We start from the raw sequence: 19,446 nt of genomic DNA, 5'->3' as shown, positions 1-19,446 counted from the left end.
TTCGCATTTCAACAAAAGAAAAGAAAAGAAATCGACAAGTCATGAGGATAGATTGTCACGTTCTTATGACAATTCCTTCTTTACCATCTCCGGGCTCTCGTCGTTGGTAGAATCACTTAAGATATCAGATTTATCGATAGGCGATTGAGAACCCCCATTGGTATTCGTAGCGCCATTTGCAGCCTTTGTTCCGCAGCCTTTGACGAGTATGTGTCTCTGGGTTGGGGTTAGTCTGTGATCAAGGATAAACATATTGAGAAAGGGAAGGAAAACGAACCTTTAAAGCATCTTTTCTCGAGAAACTCTTTTCACAATGACCGCATGGGAATGGCTTCACAGATAAGTGAATACGCTTATGACGTTTCAAATCGTGGTTGCGGTTGAAAGATTGCGGACACTGATCGCATTTAAATGGACGGTCATTTTGAGGCATCTGTTGAGGATGATGACTGCCATACATTGGCCCTGGCATTTGTTGAGGATATCCCATATTGCCCATTCCGCCGAGGAGTGCCATTTGACTACCAGGTTGGTGGACATTCGACATAATAGGTGCGGCTAAGGTAGGGAGATTGTAATGTGGGTATGAAGGACGGGAAGGATAGCCTTGGTGAGGTGCGCCCATGGAAGGATGCGAGTGATGAGTTTGGATGGGAGAAATACGGTTAGAAGGAGCGGAGGAGGCATTGGGAGATTGGTGTGTAGGTGATTGCTGGGCATAGGCGGGGAAATTTGATTGTTGAGGGGTGGATGAGGGGGGGTAGTAATTTGGAGTTGGAGGTGCGCGTCCGCCATAGTTATCGGGAGCTGGCGCGTTGCCTTGTTGGGGTGCTTGAGAGGAGGATTGATGAAGGTTCATGAGATTGTGACTGGACATATGTTGCTGCTGGGAATTTTGTGGTGCAAGAGTGGGGAGATTTTGTTGTTGGCCGCCTGAACCAGACATTGGGACTCCGGTAGAGAAGGGAGGAAGGCTCTCAAAGGTAGGTGGTGGCAGTCCTTCTGATGAAGTGGGAGAATGGGGAATTCGTGACCCTGGATAGCTACTCATGGAGGGCGAATATAGTGGTCTACTCATATAGCTTTGTTGTTGTTGTTGCTGAGCATAAGGCGCACTCATCGGTGGCGCAGAACTAAATGTGAAGTTGTTTCCGGACTGAGTGTTTGGCCAAAAAGCCGAAGGTTGATAGGGAGGTACGCCGGCGGTCGAACTACCCGAGCTACCACTGTTGACGCTGGATGCAAGAGGACTTAAGCCGTCATGCGAAACGCCGGCAGGAGGCGTTAATATATTGTTGGCGACAGCAGGAACAGGCTGGGAAGAACTGTTTGTAGTTCCGTGAATATAGTTGTTGGATTGTTGTTGATATTTGTGATGGTGCATTCCAAGGGGTTCTGGAGGGGGAAGCTGGAAGTTGGGAAGGTTGGATGCGGCGGGCCGGCGAGCTGTAAAGCTGGCGGTCTCCATGGTAATCGTGGTGGATTACTGGAAAGTCCACGATGAAGGATTTAAAATGATGACGGCTCCTTACTTTTGTTCTGGATCACCAAATTCACGTTGTCGCGTGTAAAAAGTATTTGGTTCGGACGGGTAGATGCACAACCGAGGCGAGGGAACGAGGGAACAAGTAGTTAAAAATGGGGAGCGGGGATATTTCCTTCTTTTTTAACTTGTTTTCCTTTGCTTGTGATTGTGGATGTAATAGTTGACTGTGATAGAGCAAGAGAAGAAAAATCGAGTAAAAACAAGAAACAAAAGAACACTTTGAGTCAGAGTCCTATCTTGATCTTTTTGAATAACTTGGGGAACCCTTTGATTTTTGAGTATATGGATGGATTGGAGCCAAAAAAGACGACGGGATATTGGAGATCAAGAGATCAGTCAAATCTCGTAGGTTCGTTAGGGAAGTTGGTAGTGTATTTACTGGAATGGAGAATGTGGAGTTGTCGATCACCTGGATGGCGGCCGGGGAGGCGTCTGCTTGATTTATGTAGGTTATTAGGTCTGGGAAATGGTCTGTGCTTATGGAGTAGTGTGGTGTGGTGTGTGGACTTTCGTAGGGTAGTGAAGTGTGGGTTGCAGATGCGTTTGGCTGGATCTTTCTTGGTCAGAGCTGGAGGGGTGAAGCAGTCCTTTTAATGGTTGTCTAATGGTTGTCTAATGCTTGATCGATTTGATTTGATTTGATTTTCCTGGGCGACCTCGTGGTAAGGGGAATACCGCTTAGGAACGGGGGGGATGGTTTGGATCCAGTGAATAAACAAATAAACAATCAAGCACAGTCGTTGGTAAATCGGAAATAGATGATGGATTGGAGAAATGTAGATGTATATAAATAAATAAATAAATAAATAATGTAACCAGGAATATAAATAAACTGTGTTGTATTGTATTGTGTATAGACCAATATAATATATCAAATAAAGATAATACTACCAACTCGATGTTGAGCTCGCTGGTTGAGTGGTAAAAGTAGGATGGTAAGGGGAAGTGCACTAGTGTAAGGCTAGAGTAGCTTCCAGGAGAGTCCCAGCTATTGCAAAAATAAATAAAAAAAGAGAGTTTCGCGGTTTGGGGCGATTAGATTAATTTAGTGTCATATGGCTGGGTACCTCCGAGCTCTTGGGAGCTAATAAGGCTAAGTGATAATAAGTGTGCTCAAGAAAACATTACGCTAGATTGAAAAAAGACATGGGGTCCTGCGACTGCGATTGATTGGGGCCGAGAGTCGATGGAGCGAGGGATGCGGTAAGGATCGAGGGTCGAAAGGTTTAAATGTTAGATGGTTAGAGGCTTAAGGGTTGTTCAGTAGCGATGGTAGTATGCGGAGTAGCTCTGGAGATTGGGCGAAGCTTCAAGGTTTCAGGTTATTGTTTCTCGATGGAGAGTAGTTCAAAGGACATTGGAGTGATGGGATTCCGTTCTAGTATAGTGTGATATTGATTTGATTTTCAAATCTTCGCTTGATTCGATTGGCTAGCGACGGAATGATTTGCTTGATATGACAGATTGGTTTGATTGATCGTTGGTACTGGTTTATGTGCAGGTAGGTGGTCTTTAATATGTATGCGATGTTAGGTTGCTGCTTGTTGCTGATCCGGTTCCTTTCGATATTGGGTCTGGTAGGGGATATCCGGATCCCATGTGCGATGTCCAGCTGTATGTAGGATGTATGTGTACTGGCGTCCGAATATGTGAAAGAGCAACAGAGTCACAGGTAGATCGGACGAGTAAGCACGCTGGATCCAAGATGAGATCGAATGAAGGGTTTTGTGACTTATATCATTTGAGGAAGTGACATAGGGTTGAATTCTTAAGATCTCAGATAATATGATGGAATTATCAACCTGGTATTGTAACTACATATCTGATGAATATAGGATCGATGGATTGGGGATCAAATCATTCTTTTCGCTTCGTCTCGTCTCGTCTCGTCTCGTGTTTCTATATTTTGTTCAACAGCAGCTCTAGAATTGGACTTGGACCCGAATTTCAACAGCTGTGCTTTGCTATGTTTCTGGCATGCTCAAGGGTTGCTGCTGAATAAATTTAAAGTGCTTACGTTCTTCAGAGTTATAGAGGTATTCCGACCTAGGATGTTCACATTCAATATTCTACTTTCTTCTTCTTCTTCTTCTTCTTCTAGGTATAGGCATAGATAGGTACAGGTCATTTATGAAATTGTATGGTATTACGATCGTACAGTTATCGAGAGAGGGGAATACCTATTCGTCCTCATATTGATTGGATCTTATTTGTTTATTTTATTTCTCCTTTAATTATTAAAAGCTCCCTATGTCTCTTTTCCCTTCTTCCTTTCTTTTATGCGATTAACAAGGATTGCACTTGGTAAGATATGCATCACATTGCTTTTGATCGTTTCTTCTACTTTGTAGCTAATGAAAAGCTTGACTTTTCTATCAGATGATGAAAAGACGGGACAGATACTGGGTGTTCTCCGTGGAGAGCATCAGAGACGGTATTGTATAGTATTACCAATCATCGTATGGTATTGCTGAATAGCTTCACATTATCTATTTACTAGTCGCTCTTGTCCCACTACTCTGATGGTAATCTTCGAGCTCATACCAATATCCCCATACCAATAATCACCCCGTCGGCTCAACACCACGCGATTACTGAAAAAGGTCTCGCCTGGAATAATACAGTTCAACTCATCGTTCCCCATGCTCAGTTACCAGGATTTCCCCCAGCATTTTTTTCGGGCGTATGCGAGTATGTCCCAAAGGCGTTCTGGCTGAGCTATTTAGCTCGGGCGGCTTGAAGCCAAGGCGTGCGAAAAACAGGATGAATAAGAAAAAAATAACCTTGGGAACTTGGGGGGAGGAAATGCCAGTTTGACCTGCACATTTTGATTCTAATGCTCAAATTAAGGATTTCCAGACTTCTGGCTGGTGTGAGATCAAATTGGCTGTAGCTTCTTTTTTTTATTTTTACGATGCATATGATACGAAAAAAACTTGTTATTTGGTCATTCTCATTCGAAATGATTACCATATATTTTTAGGTATCTAGCGATTAGCCTATCCTAGAATCCTAGATCAAGAATAAATAGTCAGTAAGCCTGAGTGTACGAAAAGTCAATAGACTAGACCCTTCAAGTCGTAACATTTATTCTCCTACGTCTCATTGTTCACGTTGTACACCAATTTTCCCGTCGTGCTTCTCTCTTGCTTCATCCTGTACAGCATTCGGAGAATGGGAAAAGATCAGGGCATGACCATCGGACTCGAGAAAATATGCAGCCTGTAGTTAGTTCCTAGACCAGGGCCATGTATGTCAGTATCGATTGCGATGATCTGGGATGTCTTCTGTCATATTTGGGAATTGTCGTATAAGTATGAGTATGATTATATGTATACTCTAGATTCTGTCATTTCCCAAGCGCTTCTTGAACGAGTAAAAAACATAGGTGGCGTCCTCGAATGTTTTTTTCTTGGGATAATACCAAGACAATTTGGGTAGTTGTCAAAGACATGTGTAGTGAGTGACAAAAGAAAACATCCGAGATGCTTTAAGCTTGCACTTCATTAGGATAGTGTCGTGTTCGTGTTCATTTTCGATGTTCATCGATCGTATCATTATAATTATCACCATCGTTATATTTCCTTCTTTTTCACTCGCATTCACGGTACTTGTGTTGAGTTACTATAAGTATTTGTATTTGTTCCTGTCTAGAAAGCGCTCGGGAAGGAACTTACTTACCTAGGTAAGGAGGTAGGTATTTTTGGTCTAAAACATAGGTATACAATACAAAACAATACATCTTAGTCAAGACTCAAAAATCTCAAATCTAATAAGATAAAAATATTTCCTCGAGACAAAAAGAAAAGAAAAGAAAAGGACCAATCTGGAATTTTGGGATGCACTGACCAGGGGTCTAATTGATTGGCGTCTTTAAGCTTCGGGGACCACCCACATTGATCCTCGTTTCCATGTAAGCTTGTTTTTTATGGCTTACTCACTGCTGGGATTAGCGTAGGGGGGAGGGGGAGGGGAGAAGGGTTGGAGGTGGTGGTGTTTGAAAGAGCAAAGTAAAATGGAAACGGGTTTGGATGTGGATGTGGATGTGAATGTGGATGTGGATGTGGATTTGAATATGGGTTTGGATTTCATTAGACGATAGGATTCATGAATAATGAGTAGTCATCAAGTTGATGATGAGTATTTTCTAAGATTTGAGGTCAGATATTGTGGTAATCCTCTAAGTGTAGATCGTCGCTACTACATATTTTAGTATCTGACTTGATATCTATCTATGGTGACTTGATGACATACATCCTATTCTTATCCATTTCTTTGGTCTAACTCAACAACGACAAAACATCCTTCCTTTCAACCCAACGAACAAAATAACCTTTTCCCTTCTCCATCTCCCCTCAAAGTACTCAGATGACCTTGCTATGATCAGGCAGCATTTAATGATCCTGAAATACATTTCAGCTGCTCTTCTGTCGAACATACATATACCCATCAACCAAATATCCCCAATCTATCGAAAAGACTTGGCATACCGAGTAAACACAAATAAATAACCCTGAAACTGTTATACTATACCACGATCTAATGCGTGACTTTGAACTTCAGCTCAACCCGCTAAACATTCTCTTTCAGACGAGGAAATCGGAGTTTAGCGAGAGCACGTAAAGATGCTGCATTGTAGACAACCCCCAAAATACAAAATATTTGATGCACAGGATCGGTGTTCAGCGATGTTCGCTCGGTGACCTTTGAAATGTTTCATTGGCTGAATCGTTTATTTTGCCTGATTGGGGTTTGGTGGGTTTGTGATGTGATAGATGGGGGTCTAGACCGCTTGTTTGAATCTGTGTTCAAAATGTTCACAACTCGATTTCGATTTCGATACTATCACTATCTTATATGAGTCTAAGCTTCGATGCGATATGAGAATGAGGTATTTTACTTTGTAGATGTTCAGATGCTTTAGTTGATTGGAATGGGAAAAGAGAAGAATGTATGGGATGTATGTATATATGTACTATGTAAGGACGGAAAGCATCGGAGTGTCCTTATGAAGGTGCAGTACAGTGCCAATCAACTGAAAATGGTACCCTGCCCAGATGAAAGTGTACACACCAACTCGCAAGAAAATCCATACAAGGCAGGTACCACAGTAACCCCCTCCAAAATACCAATAAGGTTGTTCTCATCAAGAGAAGATAGATTTGTGGAATTCTCCAATGGTTCTTGGGTTCTTCTGTACCACATTTTGAAGCACAGTGCCTGAATATCTACAACGCCGGTATACGCCCAGTGTTCTTCATCATTCACATGTGCACATATGGGTCAGGTAGTATTTCTCGCTATCCACTTCCACAATCATCATCCGACGGTAGAGGCGACCGAACGATCGATAGTAATAGTATGGGGGCTTCAGGTTCAATTTTAGGGTACGGTCGCTACACATCGCGGCCTACGGCTCATCCCTATCATTACCCCTACAGTGGTTCCAACAGGTACAGTGGTCGTTCAATTCCGGGGTGAATGAAGGGGTAAATGAGAAAACTAAGTAAAATCAAGTATTGATCATCCCACCTTATTAATCCTAGAGCGAACAAGCATATATTCCCTTTCAACCAGGGATCAAAAACGGGAAATCTCCAATTTGGATGGGAGTTACCATTCGACCGTTGGATATTTCTCTTTACTCTTCTTTCATCTGGTGGTTTCGGTATGTACTATGCAAGTAGGTACTGAAGTATCCAAACAGTAAGACGGCTTTGGCTTTGACCATTCGAACCGGAATCATACCCTGGAATACTGATGCCTAACGTAAAAGCGCAGGAGGGGGAAATCTTCCGGTTTCCTCGTATCACCAACATTGTCGAGATTTGAGGTAATCAATGTCTGAATTGATCCGATTGATCGACTCTGCTTGCATTATATCCCACTCCCGACTCTCAGTTCTTTTCGTTTGGGGGAGGGGAAATGCCAATAAAATCATTTCTTGGGGCAAATGGTGATGTCGATGAACAGTAATAAATTCCTACTGAATGACTAACTACCAATAGTAGGATGATACGAGTAGGATGATTATAATTACCATTATCCTTATTCTGATTACCGCACATCAATACTTACTGACCCTATCTTAAACCCTACTCAAATCGAAAATCCTTTGACCTTACCTGTCTAGCTACTATAGATCCGCTATAATACACAACGTCGACATCCCTAGAGATTTTCAGCTTGCATTCGTAACTGCAACACGCTTCTCCTCTACACATTCGGTATCCGGCTGTTGCATTGCAGTTTCTCACTGCATGCTTTACATACTCTATGTATGCATGGTAAATAGAAGGGTTTGGTGGAGACATAAGCGATGCCATTCATCATGCTTTCTCTCAGCAGCCCTTCCAGCAAAGCGGGTGTGGCAGATGTGGTTTTTGAATTTTCCCACATCTGGTGGCTTTCCACCTTTTCCGTCGATGGCTTTTCTACAGATACTCTAAATTATACCCATGGACCTTCCAGAAGATTGACATGGAAAAAACCGTGGGAGTGCCCGTCACGTACCACTGCATTTCGGAATCCTTCTGAATACATTATAATTAACCTACTACAGGATGCTTTGTTGCGAGCAGGTCTGCTTACACCACCCTTCCAAACTTTGAGCTCCGACGACTTACATGAAAATCGTCCATGATTCCCTGCTAGTGCTGCAGACTTTTTTGACATTACTTGAGGAGCCGCGTACATTTCCCTATAAAAATAAGCAAGAACACGTCTTGGCGCTAGACTCTAAATGATTTGCTAACTACAGGTCAGGATTCACACGATGGTAGTACACGATTTGAGATTTGTTTCTGGCTCTGTAGAAGCACTTTGATGGCGAGATGTCATCGTCGGATCTTGGAATGCCATGTGTACTGAATGTCCATGGCTTCTAGGCTACAATCTTGTGGATATGTCCTGGGGCAAATAAGCCTAGATGCAGATGGAGGGGTCTAATTACATACCGCCTTTCTTCGCCCCCAATAATCTCCTTCGATATAAGACTTGTGTCGGTTGATATATTTGAGATATTTAATTCAGTCTTGAGCACAGATTTCTGATTCGCTTGGTTACCTGAGTAGGCGTCAAACACATCGGAGATTATTAAAGAATTTACTAGAAATAGATACATTTCCGAAGCACATTGGACACAGAATATAGCCGCTGCGTTGGTTACAAAGGTACCTGGTACTTATGAAATGACATTTGCGGCTGCGAATAGTATTGAACTGGTACCACTGAACTAGTTCTGAACTTGTGAATTAGGTGATTAGTTTACCTATGTAATTAATATCCCGATGTTACTGTCACACTCTTTCGCTGAAGGATAGCTTTGTACGCCTTCAATGTGAAAGAAGGAAGGGGGAGCGAAAGCGAGAAGGGAAGCCACCATTCACCGGCATGTCAATGTAGAGAATCCACGTTCTTGTTACGGATGGAAATCATGAGATGCATTGGATTGACAGCTTAATTGCGGGGGAAAAGCTGAAAGGACGAGACACTGACAGGTGCACATGGTCACTGTGACACTTCAAGGTTCATCGTTGTTGTATTCTATGTTTCCGAAATAATACTACGCTTCTATTCCAACATGTTCAAGATACACTAGCACCGTCTTGTAAAATTATGAAATCCATCCTATGACACTTTGCCAACATGAAGTAACACATTCCAAATGGGTCATGCATTCAAAGGAAGATGCCGGTCTCATATTTCAAATGCAACGCCAAAAGTCAGCCGCACCGTGTATACTTGCAGAGGGCGGTAGGAAGCCTTCCGGAACACCTGACAGTGGTGAGATGGGCTGATAACGGTGAAGTATACATGATGGTGGGTGTGATATGCTCCTTGCTTCAAGGAGGAATTGTAAATTAAAATCTTCATCCGACACGCATCATCCTGTTTCAAGGCTCCAACTCATTCACTCCCTACTGTTCTAGAAGTGAGAATTAGGTTTGGAAGTGCAGGTGCGAAATGCATACGTTTGGGCCTGCTACTTGATGGGCCCCGTGAACTTGAGAGGTGGAATGATCATGCATTCCTTCCACGGTACGCCTTGTGACACAGAAAATTGGCCTCAAGTCTGTGGCTACAGAATTCTTTGAATGTCTACTAGAGAATATCCGGAATCCTGTCGATGATATTATGCCAGACCACTTCTGTAACTGAACCAAGAATAATAGGGTGAGAGATGCGACGAACCATCTCTTTCAACTGATTGACTTGTGATCTTGCTGCCATCTACCTGAAGGGGAGAAATTGGAATGCAATCAATGTGCCCAGTGAGCCGCAGGTTGCTTAGTCTCGTATAATTAAATTTGATGTTGCTCATATGGTAGGTGAGCTCAAAACAACCATTCCAGCACTCGAGACTAACAATTTGCAAGGAAGATGTCAACACTTGTTCTTCTGGTTATGCCGAAAAGACACTCGGGTTGAAGAATTTTCCAATCATTTTCAAATAGTCAATGATGCCATCGATCACATCACACTAAACATCCAACTTCCTCAACTCAGACCGTCTATCGCTTTCATAGTGAAGGGTTTTCCTTCCGGGCACGCTACCTCAACATCTAACGAAACCGCCGAACAAGGCTGGGATAGACAGTGCGGTAAACTACCGCTTCGACCAGACGGTTGGAACGTGAGAGGAGATTCTTGTCATTGATTGGTCACTGGGAACGACAATCGGAAAATTCCCATGTGGTGAAATAAATGTTTCTTTTTTGGTTTGTATCCAAGCGCTTCTCGACGTGCCAAACTATCATGCTAACACGGAAAATTCAAGATCGTATCATCATGCCCAACTAGCAACTTCCATCAAATCTCGAGGAATTATCAACAAGGCCGATACTAATTCCCAAAACGATATATCTCCGAACCGTTTTGCTGCAAAGCATGGAACGATCCGGGCTAGATATGTCACATACCCTCCACCCATGTAATTTCACCTCGACTCCCTCAGTCAGCTTGCCTCGTGCCTTCAACAATCCACCAGTCTGGTACACATACTATTGACTAGCACAGGAACAAAAAGCCTATTAACCGGTAGATGGCTGTTTTTGGCATTAGAAGGCTTTCGGCGTGGCCGCTAGCTAGGAAGGATACAGTATTAAGCATGCATCAACTTGTCATTACCCCAATATTTCCCACCCACGTCCACTCTCTTCACTTGGACATTCTGCTATGTCCTTGCACTGCTCCGTGTTGAGAATCGCGTGCGGTGTCGATATGCACGCTTGTGAGCATTTGCACCTAGTCTCAAGATAGCGTTGCCGACTAAAGTCTAACGAAAACGCCGAACACACAAAAAAACCCCCGAACAAGACACAATCTGGAGAAAGCCCGAGCTCACTAGTGTAGGCCGTCGCTTCCCTTTTCCTCGCTATTTAGCATTTACACTTTCGAAACTAAATTTCATGCATGCACCGTGCGGATAGTCCGGGTCTAGATCTCAGTAGATCCATCGGCAGCTCTGATTCAGCGTCGGGACTTCGCCTCCCCTGGTCACTCGTGCATGGATTTTCCTCACAAATCCATTGTCAACGTGGTGAGATCTAGATTATCGAACCACTAGGTTGGGTTTTTATCCATCTTCTTTTTTCTTCTTATTACGGTCGGCTCCGGAGCTAGCGTCGTTATCAATCAACATTTCAGTGCTTGCAGTTAAACAGTCGGTGTTAAAGTCTCAAGCTAGATTTACACATCTAGGTGATCCCAGTCAAAGCTAAATGCCCCCCAAAAGTATTTGAATTGACAAGCGCGCACCGCGTGCGTGAATATTAGGTTGAGCTATTAGTGTTCTTGTTTCTAATACATGATGACGGCCGGTGAGCAGAGTCTGAACGCACGCACACACGCTAACCGTAGCCAGATTGCTGGGAATTGATGTACACATCTAGATAGTATGTCACTGGGCAGTCTGAGGCAGTGCAATCGATAGTCACTCGTGAGAGGCATTCTCTGTCGTTATTTGGCCACAATACGAGATGATAAGCAACGGTTATTGATTGTACATGAATTGAATTTCTTGTTTTGTCATATATAAAGAAATAATTAGGGTGCAGATGCGGATGAGTTATGCCACCCATCCACTGTGCGTTCGAACTGGAGTCATTGTTCTCACTCGAAGATGAAATGCACCCTCGTTGATCCAAAGGATCCAATGAACATGAAGAAAGTAAAAGTGGTAGATTGATATTGTTGTCCTCCCTCCTTCCTATGTGCGTAAACGGAGTTACAAAGTATTGAACAAATTAATGTGAATTTATTTTGCTGCATTTCCATTTCTATCTCCTATTTTATTGACCTAATATTACTTTCATTCATTGACTTGGAATCTTATCTCTTCTTCAATCTCGCCTCAATTGCTGTGCTATTTTCACACCCCCAAGCATCACTTGACAAGACAGTGAGCATACAGATGAAGCTAACATCACACCGACAGAGTTATATCTACACTCCGTCAGATAATTCGGCACCTGATCCGAACTTTATCCACTGTGCTCACATGTACTGTCCCATCAAATTCACAATGTCTCGTTGAAGGAATTTGCAGCACTGAATGATTTATACCAATAAGAATCATATATAGCACTAAGGTATCAATATCGAAAAGGTAAATGTGGATTTCATTATTTCTTTCAAATCCCAATCCTGACTTCTGTTTGAAGACGATGATTCCTTGAATGCGCGACTGATGAAAGAAATGGCATATCAAGAACTTTCTCTCTCTTCTTCCGTCTGATAAAATCAAATTTTCAATGCCTTAAACTTCTCGGTCGGCTTAAAGTGTATACAGTGAAGGGCGTTTTAGGTCAAGTACAGGGATGGGCAAGATATTGTTCTGTTTTTGAAGCCGAGGTGACTTTAATCAATAATCTTTGAATCTGGGTGTTTTGCTATGCCGGGCTCCCTGTTCACAACAGAAGAGGGTTCGGAGCAAGTAAGCATTAAAAAGTTGCATGTTATTAAACAAGGAAGTACTATATACCAAAAACCATATCGGAGATTTGGTGACCATGAGATTAAGGGCTCATTCACGTACCAGAGAAGGATTCTCGGGGAAAGTTCCATGAGTCCCCTCTTAACAGGATCTCCGTTCATCGTGGCCCAGCCATGTATACCCTTCTAGGTCTTTGTCGAAGGGCTATCGGGTGATTACTCTGAGCAAGAATGTTAAAATGCTCAGAAGAGGGATGGATGCTTTTTGACTTAGATTGCCGAGAAGCCTACCTTTTTGAAAAACCCTGGGGCCTATAGTCAACATGTAGCACGTATCGCGGTCGAATTTCCAATCAAAGGTGTATATGGAAATACTCACATGTAGTATTACTCATCTTGGTTCTGGTTCGACTCCCGACCGTCTTTTAGAACCAGGTTCCTGCACTTTCTGCGTGGAATAGGGGTTTTCGATCCTCCGAATGATGGAATTGAAATGATCAAGATTCTATAAGTGTAGTTGTTGGAAGGGGATGGGGTATTAAAGCCTTCTTATTTAGTGTTGTTCCTGAACATTATCTGGAGAAGTCATGGCGAGATGGAAATGACGGGGAAATTCGGTATGTTTTGTTTGCCGAAGGATTTTTGGGCGAAGCCAGGTCCTATTGCGTGTGAGGCTATATCGAGGCTTCACAAGAGAACATAAAAAACCATGCCTAGGCTTTTAGGGAGTTGTAACACGGAGGATGGATGCTTATGTTGATATGGATATATATGTCGTAATCCAAATAGGGAAAGATACTGGTGCTCGACTGATGAGCCTCTCTGGTATTCAAAGAAAGTAGTTGTTCGTGAAAATAATACTTTGTTTATCAATCTCATTCTCCGCTGAAAACCAAATCTTAGACAATTCCCAGATTCGCTATATTATTCCCACTATCAAAGAGAACTTCCAATGTATATCCATCTATTCAACACAATGCAATTCTTCATCATATGTCAACCCAACAAATCAAAGAGGACCTATTACCCATTCCCTTCCGCCCCATTTAGTATCACAGCTATGGGCTCCCTTTCACCAAGTCAATTCAAGAAATTCGATCTGTGGTGGCCAATTTATATTCCGGACACCATTCATCCAAGCTCATCATGTGTTGCTGGATGTATCTTGTAGGCTGATGAAGACCTGTTGACTCGGGTATCAGTTTCTATACTTGTTCTTGCATCCAAAAGATAAAAAGAAATGAAAACAACAAAAAGCGAAACAGGAAAAGGGGGGTCGGCACCTAAAGGATGAGGATGATCAATCGTCTCTACTGCAAATGTTCTTGCAATCTCCATACTCGGCAGGTTAATTCCATCCTCAATACCCTCCTCAATCTCTCGATCTTGTAAATCTTTGAACCTAAGACCATCACACATTTATTAGCACCATATAGATCATCACTCGTCATTCCCACACCACCAAAACTTACCTAGCATAGAACCACTGATCCTCCGCCGGATGCGGATTATCACTATACTTCCACTCATCCAACACTCTCAAGATAGTCTTCCTACTCCTCATACTCAAACCCCCATTATATCCCTGCCCGAACTTCGGCTCAATAGGCGCACCAATCAAATCATATTCCATAAAATCATCTACACTCCTCGCCGCATTCGCACACAACATGCTATCCGACTGAAACAGCAAGATATGTTCCGCCGGCGCCAGATCCTCCCACAACCAGCGCGTAGTCAGAAACGCAGATACAGAATCCCAGTTGTAGAACCAGGTACCGGGGGCAAGAGAGCGCACGATGATACGGCCCGAGTGCTGGTGTCGGAGGAGTGCGGCAGAGGTGGAGAAGGATCCGAAGTTTTCCGCGGACGTGTAGATGATGAGGGGCCAGGTCGGTCCTAGCACGGCGCTGAAATGGAGAATGAGAGGAATGATGTTGCCTGAGCGTCGCGTTTCGATTATGACGGCTACTTTGTTGCTGGTGGTTATATTTGCTGTTGGGGGCTGGGGCTTTGCTCCGAGATCTCCTGATGAGAGTGTTGATGTCATATCATTGTGAGCTACACGAGTTGAGTTATCGGCCCCAAAGCTGACACTCCATGGATTTCCATCATTTCTCGAGTGCTCGATTGCAGTTCGTACGAATAAAATGAATATCGTGAGATAGATGACTGGAAAGAGCAGTTTTCGAGGTTTGGCCTTGAGGAAGTTTTCTTTGGCCGTGCTGACGTTGTGGTTACCCAACATAGCTATCCCGAATTATGTAAATGGAGTTGAAGACACCAGCAGCTCCTGAGATTTGTAACTGTATAAATTGAGATTTATTTCCCCTGTTCTAGGGATGATGTGCTTGGAATTCGCCATGCCGCATTCAGAGTTTGCTTTTTCTCCAAATTCGGAAATATGTGTATCTGAGACAATTTTAAGTGAGGCTTTCAGTAAATATGATAATGATAATGATATACATGGATTTAAACTCCTTACTGTTGTTAGGAAAAGTAACTCTTGTGATGGCTTTCTCTTTCTCCTTCTTTGATGCGCATCAAAATTTCAAAAACATCAGACATGGATACCGTCTCACACAAGAAAGACTGTCATTTTCCAAATGTCAAATTTCTTCACCTATTTTCTCTTTTTTTTTTTTACATAAACCAGACTAGACTTTCAAAGGCTTCTCTCAGTATGCTTTTCAAACATCAGTTTGGCAATAGAAATGTTCTTTCGCATTTGGTTTTGTTCTTCGTCGTGCTTGAATTGAAACCCTTCGCAACTTTCATCGTTTTCGTCGATTCCACAACTCAGTGATGTTTTCCGAAAACAGAGCTTGTGCTGCACATATGAGCTACCACCTTCCCGCAAAAAGCTAAAAGCTCTTCTAATGCATCGTAAAATTGTGTTTGCATCCATTCAGCATTTATTTTCTCTCAATGATTACTCTTTTGATCGACGCATTTGTCGATATCGAGTCACAATGTCTTTATTTCTGAGAACAGGTATTGTGTAGCTTTCGTGCCAATTTTGTAGAAACTACCAACATGTTTTATAATCTAGGAGGATCTGCTGTAATGTTTCTCTCCTGTTCATCAGTACTCTTAAACCTGATTCCCTGAAGTCTTGTGATCTATCGCCATTTTCGACCCTGCAATCATGGTGACTAGATATCACAATTTCATTATAGCATCTTTGTTGTTTGTTTGGGTGATATATTATGGAAATTCGATATCGGGGAAAGTACATTTGAATGATGGCAAAGAAACCAATAGTGGGGAAAGGAAGGACAGGGGAAGTTTGAAGTTCCCACCGTCAATGATTGGTGGTGAGGATGAGGGGGTACTAGAAGAGCGGGTTGGCGCGGGGGCGGTGGAAGCGGAGGAGCAGGGAATAAGGAATCAGAGGAGAGTAAATTAGGAAGACTAGAAGAAATTGGAATGGGGAGGGGGAAAAGTGCACCCGGTGATGCCAGTCCGCATGAGGAGAAAGTGTTGAAAGAGGAGAAAGAGAAGAAAAGATTAAGAGAGGAGAAGGAAGCAGAGGACAAAAGGGTTCAAGAGGAAAAAGAAGATCAGGAGAGGAAAGCAAAAGAGGAGCAAGAAAGAAAAGAGAACGAAGAAGACGAAGAGACGGAAGAAAATGTGAATGGGAGGCAGAAATGGACGTAGAGATGACCGAGGGGGAAGACATTAATCATGAGGATACGAACAATAACAAAGTGGAAGAAGCGAACGGCAAATACAAGTTCCTCGCTCTCCGTTCGCTCTGCGAAACCACCACATTTCAACCCGGGCTCTACCTCCAGTGCCACTCCTGGTGTGGTCCCAACTCTACATCCATCTGCGGTGGTCTAAACAATGCCCGTAATCGTTTACAAACTTGTCTTCGTTTGGCTCTAGACCTCGGTTCCGGAATCATCCTTCCCACAGTGCAATCGCATCGCAACACTGAGAACGTCGTTGACTATGGCGACACCACTGATAATACCCTATGTCCAGACGTATATTGGGATATTGAGTATCTTCTCCAGGAAATGAGTTCCGCATGCCCAGAGCTAGAAATCCGACAATGTGGGGATGTTTCTGGGATAGACGAGGATAAAATCGTACAAATGAAGAAGAGAGAACACGGAGATGCCAGTCACCACATCGGCACGTTTAAAGCTATAGTGAACGAGCATTTGGAATCCCTTTCCCTCTCATCTATTTCAGCCGACAATCCAATCGCGGTCGGCTTTGGTGATACAATATATGCATACAATTATACATATGACTCGGAACAAGCCCTACAAAAAGAGCTCTTCCGTACTCTAAGATACAATCGGAAGTTACTCGATCTCGGATCGAGGCTTCGATATAGTCCAGAGTTACGCGATGGATATATCGGAGTTCATTTCCGGGGTGAAAGCGATTGGCCCCAGAATTTCGGTTCACGGGAAGATCAAATGAAGTTTTTCACACAGGAAATCGAGCTTGCATCTACTGCCCAAGGGGTTACCGAGGCTATCAAGACCATATATATAAGCTGTGGGGATGAAGCAGCCATCTCAACGTTTCGTGAGCCCCTTTCGGCACTAGGGTATCGAGTTTATGATAAGTGGAATTTGGCATCATCTCTTTCTGAACCATCTCTGTTATTAGAAGAAATGGAATTCGACACCATAGCTATTATTGACTATGCTGTGTTGGTTGAAGCAGCCCTTTTTCTCGGAGTATGGATGTCGACATTTTCCCAAACTATTGCATATGCGCGTACTGTGGAGCTCGAGCAGGACTACTGGGAGACTTATGTCAATCCGGGAAGCAGAAGGGATGGACTGACGAGATTATGGGATCAAGTACCTGCTTTAAAAGGAGATGAGACGACTAAGATATTAGTCATTAACACGGGCGGGTTCAGTAATATGGACTCTTACCCTTGAGAGTTGCAAGTAGAGACTTTGAGTTGATGTTTGACAGTTAGATGGATGAATATACGTTTATGTGATATAAGAAGAATTAGTTACATTGTTTATGCAGACAGCCTTTCAAGCCATCAATCTTAAGGTTCTCGGTCGGAAATGAATTTCTTGGTTCATGTCCGGTATCAAATTGCACCGTCAAACTTTTATATTCAGGCACTGGAGTCAACGTGTGTTTGCTAACATATCGAACCAGGAAAAAGAGTGGCAACAACTAAAACGAATTCAACATTATATTATTGTACCATGCTAGCCAATTTATAATTTATCCTCCTCCGATGTTTGGATAAATTCCATACAACCCACATATATGTACTTGAGGTATGTTCAGGACATTTGAGACGCCCCTCGCTAGTGCTATATGTTGTATCGGAATGGCCAACTTTGGCAATGGATGTAAGCCTGTTTGATCATGATGTTGTAGCTTCAAACATTCTTTATGCTTGATCTGTACGTATACGAAAGCACCGGAATGCCCTAAAAAGATAGCGGATCAAGAACGGTTGTTGCGACTCTTCCATTCCCTTTCTTCCTACACCTGACTTTAGACGTGGACTTCATGAGACAACGGATTTCGCAGGAATTGCCGCTTGGCCACAGGCGCAGATAATCGTCCTGTGACCTATAGTGTTTCTGGATAGTAGGCATGTTTTCCCAAGGAAACTCTAGGAAACCTTTTTACTTCTGAATTTCTTTTGAATATCCTCCTCCGTAAACTTGCGGGTCTTCGTCCTCAGCATGGCTGCCAGCTCCTCTTTGCTCTTCCCAATATTTTCCCCTGTCGGAACGAGACATCCAGCAAGATGTTCATAATCCTTCTGCATCAGTTTGATGAACATCATAATGTAATCGATATTTTGGAAGACGAGAGCTTTGCCAGAATCGTACTTTTGTTTTCCTTTCAAGTAACTGAGTGGTTGATCGCGCCAATGTCGAAGTGGATTGAGATGATGGGCCGTATGCCAACCGTCGTTGAAGCAGTTTCGGTTGCTCTACAACACAAGAAATCAGTTATGAATCTAAACAGTGCCATGAATTCAAGGAATGGTCTCTTACCGCCACATCAATCAGAACAATGGAAGATCTATAATCCGAATCGGGATCAATTTCATCAACCAATGCATGCTGTCCCCAGTTCCCTACCATTAATCCAATTCGCATTTGCATGAATGGTATTAGCAATACGAAGAGGGTTGGCCAGAAGTTCAATCTAGCCATCACATACATTCCCACGTATGAGCCAATTTCCCAAAACAGCACCTCGCACGCTAATCTGATTTTATTAGTCCGGAAGAAGTATAATGGAAGCTCAAGCCAGATAAAGAACATAAAGCGACCCCAGTACTTCAGGAAATCAATTATATCGTCCCGTTGATACCGCAGAGTCGAAGAAAGATCATCTGGTCCATTGCCCTCAACATGATGACATTTGATATGGTGGTAGTAATAAGAATGTAGTGTGTGGCCCATGAGGGGTTCAAGGAGGTATGGGAACGTTTGGTCGAGCCATGCGTATTTCTTTACCAGCACTCCGTTGTTATGAATATGGTTGTGAAGCATAAGGGTGAAAGGTCCGCAGTAAAGTGCCTGCATGATCCAATGGCAGAATCCATGTATCAATGAGAACCTGTTGTATAGAATGATAGCGCTTGGGACTGACGTGGCGAGGTAAAGGATGATATGTGTGAGGAAGACAACATCTGTTGGTCGACGTACTACTCCTTTCGCCCATTGTATGTATGGCTCAAGTACGTATCGGTATAAGGGACGGGGGAGGCGCTCAAGATCTTCTTGATCCCAACTTGTAAAAACTGTAGGTTGGAATTTTTCGTTGCTCTCATCGTTGAGTGCTTCTAAAATCGAAATTTGCTCGTCGATTTGAGCTTGGCTTTCTTGACTTGCAGGAGTGTCCGAGGGATGGGCTTTGTTACTTTTTTGCACATCTTTTAGTAGTAACTCAAGCACTCTTCTATCGGGTTGAGTCAAGTTGGGATTCATGGCTTGGAGATCCAT

The 19,446-nt window shown here is 43.0% G+C and overlaps 4 protein-coding genes across 4 annotated transcripts; 1 reads left to right on the top strand and 3 right to left on the bottom strand.

The window, feature by feature from the left end:
• Positions 1-63: 63 nt before the first annotated feature.
• Positions 64-1,468, bottom strand: Bfra_008202 (putative c2h2 finger domain protein; the record flags this gene model as incomplete). The annotated part of the gene is made up of 2 exons (XM_037338565.1): positions 64-216; positions 278-1,468. The coding sequence occupies 2 exons, from the start codon at positions 1,466-1,468 to the stop codon at positions 64-66; spliced, it is 1,344 nt and encodes a 447-aa protein (XP_037191871.1).
• Positions 1,469-13,566: 12,098 nt separating this feature from the next.
• On the bottom strand, positions 13,567-14,729 carry Bfra_008201 (putative formate dehydrogenase protein; the record flags this gene model as incomplete). The annotated part of the gene is made up of 3 exons (XM_037338564.1): positions 13,567-13,686; positions 13,733-13,883; positions 13,954-14,729. 3 exons carry the CDS (start codon positions 14,727-14,729, stop codon positions 13,567-13,569), a joined length of 1,047 nt encoding a protein of 348 aa, XP_037191870.1.
• Positions 14,730-15,629: 900 nt separating this feature from the next.
• Positions 15,630-17,394, top strand: Bfra_008200 (putative alternative oxidase protein; the record flags this gene model as incomplete). Its single annotated transcript, XM_037338563.1, is given in 3 exon segments — positions 15,630-15,798; positions 15,810-16,114; positions 16,126-17,394. The coding sequence occupies 3 exon segments, from the start codon at positions 15,630-15,632 to the stop codon at positions 17,392-17,394; spliced, it is 1,743 nt and encodes a 580-aa protein (XP_037191869.1).
• Positions 17,395-18,098: 704 nt separating this feature from the next.
• On the bottom strand, positions 18,099-19,446 carry Bfra_008199 (putative acylamide-delta3 -desaturase protein; the record flags this gene model as incomplete). Its single annotated transcript, XM_037338562.1, has 2 exons — positions 18,099-18,425; positions 18,490-19,446. The coding sequence occupies 2 exons, from the start codon at positions 19,444-19,446 to the stop codon at positions 18,099-18,101; spliced, it is 1,284 nt and encodes a 427-aa protein (XP_037191868.1).

Source organism: Botrytis fragariae, assembly GCF_013461495.1.
Source record: "Botrytis fragariae strain BVB16 chromosome Unknown tig00000061, whole genome shotgun sequence".
Taxonomy (NCBI): Eukaryota; Fungi; Ascomycota; class Leotiomycetes; order Helotiales; family Sclerotiniaceae; genus Botrytis; species Botrytis fragariae.
This window is presented reverse-complemented; position numbering and strand designations above follow the sequence as displayed.